This window comes from Thermothelomyces thermophilus, chromosome 5 (assembly GCF_000226095.1).
Source record: "Thermothelomyces thermophilus ATCC 42464 chromosome 5, complete sequence".
Taxonomy (NCBI): domain Eukaryota; kingdom Fungi; phylum Ascomycota; class Sordariomycetes; order Sordariales; family Chaetomiaceae; genus Thermothelomyces; species Thermothelomyces thermophilus.
In genome coordinates this window covers 4,320,265-4,330,582 of record NC_016476.1, presented here as the reverse complement: position 1 = coordinate 4,330,582, position 10,318 = coordinate 4,320,265, and the positions used below count along the sequence as shown (strand labels likewise).

The window sequence follows — 10,318 nt, the reverse complement described above, 5'->3', positions numbered from 1 at the left end:
TTTAAGGAATTAGTAATTAATAACTGGCGTATATACCATATAGTGGGCTCAGGTTTACTCTAAGCCTGTTTACTCTACTTGCTTGTTTAGTTTGCTCCTTCTCTATAGAACAAAAACCTGCCCTCGTCCACAAAACTTGATTTTAATCATGCGCAGCTGCTCGGAGGTGATGCTGGCGTTTACTGGCATCGGACCCTGTGCGAAAAACGCATGGCTGGAGACTGACAGTGTACGCTCCCAGTTTGTTTCCGAGGCTCTCGGGTTTCTCCTCTCCCTATCGTTTTAGTAGCATTTTGATGGGCTTCCATTCCTTTACACTACAGGTCCAAAGAGTGGTTGGTGTCATAGTTCGTGATGAGACTTGGACATTGTTAGTCGCTGATAACTTTACCCGCTGCATCAGCTGATAGCCCGTCATACCCACCATCCGAGTACGTCTGGAGATTTACTCCCGAACACTACTGTTGCAGCCCTTTCCCATCGTCGTCCAGCATCCGCACCCCTTGTTTAACATTGTGTTGCACCAGCATCGTCACCGCCGAAAGTTTACCGCCAGGACTAGTTAGCTCCGGAGTTTTCTTCACTGCCGGGCCTGCCCCACTAAAACCAACCTTTGCACGTCTGTACGGAGTAGTTACTGCGTACATACATACATACATACATTACCTAACCGGAACATTTTCCGGCCCTCCACTCTCCCATGTACGGTTTCGCCCGTCAATGGCACGCTGCAGTGCCAAACACGAATTACATACATGCATATCGCAGTGGACTGTTATGCATACCCTGTGCATAGTGTACACCAGAGTGTACGAATTGGTAATGCGGAGGGACTTGACAGTACAGCACGAGGAAGAGGGGAAAGGGGCCGGGGAAGCGTCGGCCATCGGCGGACGCGGGGCGGGCCCGCGGGATGATCGCCCGTCCGCGGCCGTTGCAGGATCCGATCCCATATGCCGCATGCCCGTCACTGGTTTTGATGCGCGCTGATATGCGCCAACGCGACCATCTCCGGGTGATAGCGCTCGCCTACATTACCCCTTGTGTACACTACACTGCCTTACACTACAGAACATTCCGTAAACCGCGCAACTGAAGGTTACACTACATGTAGTATATGTAGATCTACGACATCTCGTTCGCTGCATAATTATGGCCATGAACACAAATACAAGGCCTGCAAGTGCCTGGTATCGGGTGCTGCCGCCCGCTGCTGTTGCCACCCTGCCAGCGATGCTGCCGATGGGGATCTCTCACCTCGCGAAGTGGCTCGACGGTGCCTTGGTCCTTGCCTGAAAGACGAATAGACAAGTCTGGCTGCCCCCCCACATTTTTTACCCTTCGTGAATGGACAGTTCTGATTGACAAGTGCAGCTTGTCGCCTGCGGCTCACTCGGGTTGATGAACTTGGTCGAAGAATCATCCACCACCCCGTTCCCTCTCTTGACCCGCCAACATCGTCAATCCGGGAGATCATGCGCAAATGTCACAACCATTGTCTCAACGTACTTGTATACTCGTACCCTACCTGCGACCTCCGGGCTCTTGACGATTCCTGGACAAGTTTAAAAAGCCCCATCTGCTGTTCGTCAAAAGCCTAGGACGAGCGAAGATCTACCGGTGTCGTCGGTTTGTTAAACGTTCTGCAAGCCAGACTAAAAAACGGCCAAGGTTCCCCGCATCCTTGTCAATAGGGTCGGTCCTGTCGGAGCAAACGTAAGATAGTTAAAGAGGGTGCCGTTTGTAGGAATTGTTCCGTCTACGCCGCAGCTTGAAGCATAAAAATGCTCCCGGAAGGGGACACCGAAGGGTTGCAACGCCATTTCGTAGAATTAGTGTGGTGTCCTGTACAGTACATGCATACATTTAAAGCCGGGCTTCGGTATTGAGATGGTCAGAACCTCCATACATACTAGTATGTGCCATTTTCGTACATTACTCCGTATGATAAAGGTGATCATATTGTAAGTCTCCCGTGCGCAGGCACGTATCATGATCCACAGACACCCCCTCTTCTCCAGTGCAAGACCTCGAACTTTTGCAAACGAAGTACGGAGTACGGACGTACTTCTACCATGTACGACGCAAAACAAGGACCCAGGCTCACGCGAGCACAAAAAAAAGCAAAAGCCGGGCCCCAAGAACACCCCCATGGCAGCGGGTCGCGCAAAACTTGGAATTGCTAACGACAAAGCACCTCCAGGCCCTGGGGCTAGCAGTAGCCGGAACCATCAGCCGGCTCAACTGCCCCATCTGCACTGTGGCCGGTCGTGCAACCCTAGCAAGGAGGCGTCCGGGGAGGCAGCCGCGGCGGCCCCGGACTGGTCGGATCGCCCGGTTCGGTGGAGCGTGCAAGGACAGTGGGCCCCGCGGAATCACAACCCCAAATCCGTGTCTCCCTCAGGGCGAACATCATCCTTGGCAAAACACACGAGACGGTGTTGGGGCCCCAGCTCAATACCGGGGACCAGCGCCGTCCCGCCCCAACTGCAAGAACCACCGATTGAATTACCTGACACCGCTCTTCCCCCCCCCCCCCCCACCCCCTTTCCCACTCTATTTTTTCCCTTGTTCGCTGCATTGAAACGCGGAGAAGACGCGGGCTGGTGGCACATCGCAAGAACTTGATTTCCACTAGCTTGCACTAGTGTAGGGGAACCAACTGGGACCACCCGTGTACCCACCACTGGCTCCCCGTCCCACCATATGCAGGGCTTCAAGCATGGAGCGGATTTGCCCTGCAGTAATACACATAAACCTATCCTGGTAGGAGACAGGGGAGGGGGTTACCCAGGGTTTGTCACACGACGACTGCCCGAAATTCGCTTGTAGCCTCTGTTGCTTAGTTTATTAACTACACTACAGATAGTGTAGGACAGCATTGGATGACAGGGGAAGAGCCGTGCAGCCATATTTGCGGAGAACCACCCCTGGGGCGCCCACTGAAGTGAAAACACATGGTGTGAACACCCACCACCCGAAGCCCATGCATGTCATCAACCGCGGGATTCAGATTCCTGGGGGTGGATGGGGACGGGAACGAGGGGAGGGTGCACCAAGAGTACAGTATTTCATGCATACTCACACTAGTAAGTGTAATCCGTAATATTGTACAATACTACGGAGTATTCCGTGCAAGACATTGCACTAACTAGTGTCCGGGATGTCGAAAACATGCGCGGGGGGCAATTCCGAATTTGCTGACCTTCCCTCCCCGTTTAAGACGGCAGCTCGGCCAATCCAGCGGCTTCCAGGCTCACCCTTCGTTTGCACTCAGCCCACCGCGCTCGAGGAAACAGGCCCCCCGTCGACGTTTAACACCACTACTATGAACAGCGGCCCCAGGCACCAGTTCGTCGAAAAGCACATCGACCGCTCCTGGAGGGAACCGAGGCTCGACAGCTGACACTGGCCCGCCCGCATATCCCTCCGTTCCCGAACCCAGCTACTTCGTACATACATACATACATTTGCGCAGCCACGGCCTGGCACGGCTGCCGGGGGGAAGGGGCTCCTAGACACCACCCTCCCTCTCGGGCTACTCCCGGTGTCGAGTGAGCAGACACGGCTCCGTTTGGCCTCAGCACGAGGGCCCAGAAATAGGCCAACCGCCCGTCACTGCCGACTATTAAGGCGGTGCAGAGACTCCCTGAGAGGGGGGATTACGTGCTCACCCTTCCTGGTTGCCTCTTCATTCAGGACTGTCCCCCATTTCTGCCAACGCGATCCAGAGAATTTAACGCCAAATTCGAGCCCGGCATCCAACGACTGCGGAACCGGCGACTGACCGCCGTCAACCACGGCCATGAGCAGCGAATCCACCGTCGCCAGGGCGCCCGAGGAGGTTGAAGTCAGTCACTTCCCCGAGGTCATCTTCCCCGCCGGCAATTCCGACTTCCGTGCGGTGCGGAACCGGTGTGCACAAGCATGTCGCGTCTTCAATAGTACACCAGACGATGCGGACCCGGAGGAGCGGAGCCAGAAGTGGCTTGAGTACGTCGACCCACCCGGGCGCCGGAAAGACATCCTCCTTTCCTTCCCCACGTCCGGAAGGCTATCCACCGTCGTCGGGTGTGGGGGCCCTAAATCAAGGCGCACTAACATTTCTGCAGCATTGTACGGCCGGACCGCGACCGGGCCGAAGACGGCATCTTGGCCGTCACCCACGACCAAACCTTCGCCGACCCAACGCTCAAGGCCAAGACGCCGTTTGTCAAACCGCCCGTCTTTATCGACTATGGCATCCGCCTGCACGTCGGGGGTTCCACCTTCATCAACAGGAACTGCATGATCATGGACACTCCCGTGGCCGACGTGGTCATTGGCGAAGGCTGCAACATTGGCCCTAACTGCTGCATCGTCGGGGTTACTCGTGAGTCTAATCCAACCCCTTTCCTCCGTCCTCTCCCCCTTCTCTCTCGATCCAGCCAAGACCCCCGGGCTCGAAACCGCGCTCCTTTCTCTCGGGTGCCGTTCCCGTGCCGTCAGCCGAATATGCCCGACCTGCATGGCGGCCCCCCGCCCGGTAGCTTGCGCGCTTGTCCCGATTGTGTCAGCCTGCAGGACCCGCGAGAATGGAGACGGCTAAATGGACAAAAAAAAAACCCACAGATCCCGTGCGACTCGACGAGCGTCTCCAGAAGTACAGCATTGGTCAGCCGGTTACGATTGGCGATAACGTCTGGATCGGAGCCAATGTCACCATCTTGTAGGTTTGTCTGCTTCTGGCAATTGACGCCGGCATTTCGCTCTCACCACACCAAAACCCAAGTCCCTTCTCGTTTCATACTCTCATTCTTCTGTCATCTCTCTCATTTTCTATATGTTATTTTTTTCTCTTCCGTCCTTCCTCTTTCTCTCTCTTTCTCTCTCTCCCTCTTCTTTTTTTGGGGTGTTATTCTTACCCAGCGCTCCGCATTGTCGATCAATGGATGTTCTCATCACCCAATGATCCATCCCTCGGCACTTGAACTAAACCCTCCCCTTATCCCTATCCCAGAAAAGGTCTTTGAAGCTAACTACTGGACCGCTCATCCCCACGGTTCAGAGGCGGCGTGACGATAGGCTCCGGCGCAGTGATCGGCGCCTGCTCCCTCGTGAAGCACGACATTCCGCCCCTAAGCGTCGCCTTCGGCGTCCCCGCACGCGTCGTAGGCTCGGTCCACGACATCCCGCCGACTCCGCCTGACGCCGCTGTTTTCACGCATACGCTGGCCGAGGCCAAGGCGCTGAGCAACCGCCTCCCGCTCCCGCTACCACTGGCGGGTACGGGAAAGAGGCGGCGGTGGTGCGCTTCCGCCCGCTCTTCTTCTTCGACTGCTGTTGATGCTGCTGCTTCTGATTCTCACTCTGCTCGGACTTCCGCCTCCGGTTCGCGAACAGCGGCAACGGGTCGTGGGAAAGAAGAAGCGGTAGATGAAGAAGACGAACAAGAGGAGGGGGACGGAGAGGAAGAAGCGGAGGAAGAGGAGGGTTTGCTGGATTTCGACCTGCTGGAGCTGCTAGGGATGGAGAGTGGGGATGAACCCGATGACGACGACGAAGATGCGGACGAGCGCGGCCTTTTATTCCGCCGGGCGGCGACACCTCCGAGGCGGCGCTTTTCAGTTGTGTCCGGGTCAACGGCGCACAATAGTCGCCTCCTGCGTGCTGGACCGAGGGAACGGCTCAACATCGACCAAGATATGGATAGGATGGTCAGGGCCTTGTTGCTGCGGCGGCAAAGACAGCAATGTCGGCGACTGAAGAAGGCATGGGCGACGAAGGCGATTGCGGCTATGGCGGTTGTGACCGTCTCGATGGTTCTGTGTTTCTTGTTGGGATTATACCTGGGGGCGAGTAAAATCTCGCAAAGGGCCACCGGCCTAGGATAGTTGTAAGGCTGCGGCTGCGTACATCTTATAGACTGGGATATGGCGTCTATGGATGGCATCCTTTCTGGTTTCTCGGGTCGGATACCGGGCTCAGGGGATAGAAGATGTGACCGGCAAGGAATTTTCTCCAAGTCCGAAGGAGTCGGTTTGTTTTATTTTAATGGACGCCCGAAGATTGGGTTATTGTTTTTTGCGATTTCACGAACCCGGGCCTGGATATCCGATGATCGAGCAAGCGGGTCGCATTGGCACATTTGCGCGTGTCGCCACACCGCAGAACTGATGTGCATGGACTAATTAACGAGTACATTGCTGGATGCGCAAGTTCCCGGCTACGGGTGCGCCTCCCGTCACCAACGCAATGTACCAACAGATGATGGCCAACATCGAAACCCGCGTGCGCGAGCTGGTGGAAGTGGCCCAGAAAAGACACGACGAGTCCCTCCGGAACCTGCTGTCGGCCCTCGAAAACGCTTCCAGCACTGCTGTGGCGGGCCGCGTGGCGAGTCTAGAGGCAGACCTTCAGAAACAGAGACGTGATTATACTAACTTTTTCGAGAAAGAGTACGACACCCGTATGTTTCTCTTAGAGCAGGCACAAAAACGACCCTGATTATCCGAAACTGACCTGGACGGGACTGACATACGCCGGCTTGCCGGTATATCGACCGGGACGTGAGCTCTGAAGTTTCGTTTTGCATCAATGGAAGGCAAATTTGGGATTTTCGGGAATGGATACGGATTCGCCTAGGCCTACGTCTCAGGAACCAAGTCCGGGGTGTAATATTTACAAACCAAACGTTCTATAACATTGCCCAGGGCGTATCTTGATGCTAGAGTCCATTGTCTCCTGGCACATAGCTTTGCTCTATTATATTAGAGGAGCTTACGACGTCACGCATAGGAGTGAAAATCCCTATCTCTGGAACAGTGTGAGCAATGTACTCTATTCTAAATTTTTAAACATTTAATTAGCGCTTCTAAGGTATATTTTCTTCCCGGAAAAGAAAATCATATATTGCCAAGTCGGCATGATGAATATTATAATTAGGCAATGACAGCTGCGAGATGATCCTCACTGCTATAGACGCCATGCAATTTCCCCAATAGATTTCTCACCACACAATACTTCTCCCTAATGCATGTACCTATGAGGGTGCATGTCATTTTTGAACAAATGTCCTTGAACAGCTCACCAGAACCTTCCGGTAAATATCCTCCAATTGTCTAGATAACTTTCCCTGGACTCTCGTTTCTTCAGTTCAGCATATGAAAAGGTCTCTTGGGTGTAGAGCCAGCAGCCAAATGCAGCAACTCGGTTACACGGCCGCTGTGCCAGCAGAGACGAACAGGTTCCTTCGCTAATATTGAATGACACAGGTCAGCTAACAGCTCATCAACTATGGTGGAGAGGTGCTCGGGGTGGGATATACTTACGCTCAGGAACAGCGAGGTGATGAATCCGACTGCGGTCGCTTCGCTTCTCGGGATCTTGGGGAGTGCCGAGGTAATCCTCAAGATAGCCCTATTGGTGAAAACAGACCCCGAGACGGACAGGGTGAGGGTGATCCCGAGTACTTGGACTGTGTTTGGGTGACAAGTTTAGTCATTTGAGCCTATACTGGGATTCGTAGGGTTCTTGGGACGCACCAACTGTCATGACCGACACCACGTTGCTGACCTCGGGTGGGGGAGCGACGGCAGACGCGACGCCGACGCCAGCGCTTTGGAAGGCGCCAATACCCAGTCCCAGGAGCACCGTGTATCCGTACAGGGCCGAATTGGAGATAGAGGGGGTAATCGTTGCTATAAGTTCACTGTTGTCAGCTTCACGATCTCAACATTTGCCGCAAGGGACGGGAGGGAGGACGGGAAAAGTTCTCCCTTGCTCATCAGCGTGGATCCAGCAACCAACAAGGCATTTCCAACGACAAACGAAGGCATGTAGTAGCCGGTCTTTGAGCAGACAGCCAAAGACGATCATGCAGATGAGCGGCAGAATACGCACGCCGGCCATCAGCGGGGTGTCGCCTCGAGTAAACTGGAAGATGAGCGGCGTGTAATAGATGGACATCATCATACTGCCGGCAACGAGAAAGGCCTGTAGAGGCACCAAGATCAGGTCCTTGGTACGCATGACGTGCACCGGCAGGAGCCTCAAGTCTCCGGGGACAAATGGATGGTAGATGGTGACGAGGACGAAGGCGATGAACAGGACCAGCGTCATAACCCAGAGGGCAATCTCGGAGCCGCTATTCCAGGCGTAATGCGTGCCGCCAAAGCTGCCAGCCATGCTGAAGCAGGCCAAGAAGGCGGTGAATATTACGATGCCAACCCAGTCCTGCTTTCGCATCTTTTCCTTGAATGGGGTGTCCGGCATCGCATTGATATTCGGAAGGCTAAAGAGGAAAGCGGGGGCAAACAGAGCGGCGATCGGGAGCTGCGCGGGAAGGAGAAAAGTGTCAGCGTCGAATGATCTCATATGAACTAACCCGAGAATACTGGCCTGTCCCCTAGAACTACATACGTTGATGTAGAAGCCCCATCTCTAAGTGGCGGGGCTGGTAGCGAACGAGCCGCCGACAATGGGCCCCAAGACATTGCCAAAGCCCCATACTGACATGCAAATGGCGAGGTAGAGCGGGCGCTCGTTTGACGTGGTGAGAACGCTGATGTAGGTGAGCCCTCCCACGTAAATACCGGCGCCACCAATACCGGCAATGACACGGCCGAGGATGATAGCATTCATGTTGGGTGTGGCGCCACAAACTGCGCTTCCGACCTCGAAGAGAATCAGACTGACGACGAACAAGATCTTCATGCTGAACATGCCGAACGCCTTGCCACTAAATTGAGAATAATGTTCAGCGGAACAGCTCGGTCGAAGAAAGAAAGTCACTATGTCCCTTTTTTCCTCTGACTTTTCCCTTTGTTGTCCTAGTCTTGTTCTCTTCGGGATCTCCACACGTACATGGGCAGAATAACCACCTGGCGGAGCACGAAGCTGACTCCGATCTATGCGAGACTGCGTTGGTCGTTGAATCTCTTAACAATCGAGAGTTGAATGGTTGCGACCTGCGAATTGTTGGCAGTCAGTACTGATCCCCGTCGCATGACTCGTCACAAGGCAACCTGCGATAGTGTTGTCTAACGCGAAGAGCAGAAACTTCCCTGCATGTCGGTGCTACCCAACTTGTGCCAGGCGCTTCTTTCTGATGCAGATTACATACGGTAGACATCAACGAAGTGAAAATGATGAACCACTATAGCACGTACAAACGGGTCAGAAGTGAGTACAGAGATAACATCTCATGGGCACGCGGCAGGCTCACCTTTAGGCCCGTAACTGTCCGCTTTGGTTCCGCATCCTTGCCATCAGGAGCGGTGTCTCCCTTCGTATGGCCGTCCGACGACTCCAAATCGTTCCGGTTTGCCGGGGGACTTGCAGTGGTGCCTAAGCTTTTTTCGTTGTCATGGCTTTGGCGGCTTTGGGCGGCGCTGGTTTCGTCGACAACCGCCATCTTCTTTTCTTCTGTAACAGTGGCGTCTCGGCCGGAAATACAATGCCGGGTCGATGTGGACTGCCGTCACAAATAATATGTTGTGGGAAAAGCGCTCTGCGATCGTAAAATTTCGGCAGATGTCGACGGTATGTATGGGTTGGCGATGGTCGGTTAAAACGAGGGAGCATTCATAGAGCTTCGGGCAGGAAAAGCAGAGAAAAGGAAAATAACGGTCGCAAGAGCTCTCCGAGCCCCCGGCTGACGAATTCGGACAAGCTTCAACTTTTTATTTCGGTTTCAGATCTCTTCGACTTTTTGGATCGCCAACAAGCAGAAGGAGACGCGATCTCCCGATGATCGTCCGTGTTCCCATGAGCGGCTCGGTCCGAAACCACCGAATTAACATCTGGATTGGTCAACCAGCTCCTTTCGACAGGGGTGCCGGACGCCGCTCCGGAGCTTGAAGAGCGAGCCGGAGTCACCGGACCGAGGGTTAGGGTTGTTTGTAGAATCAGGCAATGTTCAGGCAAACTGTGAACAACAGGATGGGAATGTGCATGTTTACATATGGCTTGTGAAGCGCCGCAAGTTCTAACGCTTAGTCACTGAACGAATCTTGAATTTTTTTTTCGTATACCTTACCCCGAACTGTGCCGCTCCAGAAGCTGCCAATACAGAGAGCTCTAGCATTTCGGCTTGCGACCCACAGCTCGGGCCGAGTGGGGCCGTCCGGAGCCGGGCGACGGAGACATCAATCAATCCTCTGCCAACCGCAAACAATGCTTAGTAATCAACCAAAATATCTGTCTCTCCGCCTTGAATCTCTTGCTGTTCTACATGAACTAGAATCTTATTCACTATCGGCGCATTTTCATAGGCTATAGCACCCCTTTGAAGACATCGGGAACAAAGGCTACGCGCCTTGAGGAAGTATCATTTGCA

General features: G+C 54.1%; 2 protein-coding genes across 2 annotated transcripts; one reads left to right on the top strand and one right to left on the bottom strand.

Moving 5' to 3' along the window:
* The first annotated feature begins 3,322 nt into the window (after window positions 1-3,322).
* Window positions 3,323-6,069, top strand: MYCTH_116629 (uncharacterized protein). Its single transcript, XM_003665660.1, has 5 exons — window positions 3,323-3,993; window positions 4,113-4,372; window positions 4,612-4,708; window positions 5,048-5,265; window positions 5,422-6,069. Exons 1-5 carry the CDS (start codon window positions 3,806-3,808, stop codon window positions 5,871-5,873), a joined length of 1,215 nt encoding a protein of 404 aa, XP_003665708.1. The 5' UTR covers window positions 3,323-3,805; the 3' UTR covers window positions 5,874-6,069.
* A 1,123-nt stretch (window positions 6,070-7,192) lies between these two features.
* Window positions 7,193-9,394, bottom strand: MYCTH_2120491 (uncharacterized protein; the record flags this gene model as incomplete). Its single annotated transcript, XM_003665658.1, has 10 exons — window positions 7,193-7,234; window positions 7,311-7,456; window positions 7,524-7,679; window positions 7,842-8,313; window positions 8,458-8,719; window positions 8,845-8,888; window positions 8,925-8,948; window positions 9,010-9,044; window positions 9,100-9,136; window positions 9,206-9,394. The coding sequence occupies 10 exons, from the start codon at window positions 9,392-9,394 to the stop codon at window positions 7,193-7,195; spliced, it is 1,407 nt and encodes a 468-aa protein (XP_003665706.1).
* Window positions 9,395-10,318: the final 924 nt, after the last annotated feature.

Excerpts from the sequence above, each read along its gene's own strand:
- MYCTH_116629 (XM_003665660.1), top strand. The coding sequence starts at position 3,806 with ATGAGCAGCGAATCCACCGTCGCCAGGGCGCCCGAGGAGGTTGAAGTC. Across the intron at positions 4,373-4,611 it reads CTGCATCGTCGGGGTTACTC|ATCCCGTGCGACTCGACGAG; the intron begins GTGAGTCTAATC and ends AAAAACCCACAG. Across the intron at positions 4,709-5,047 it reads GGAGCCAATGTCACCATCTT|AGGCGGCGTGACGATAGGCT; the intron begins GTAGGTTTGTCT and ends CCCACGGTTCAG.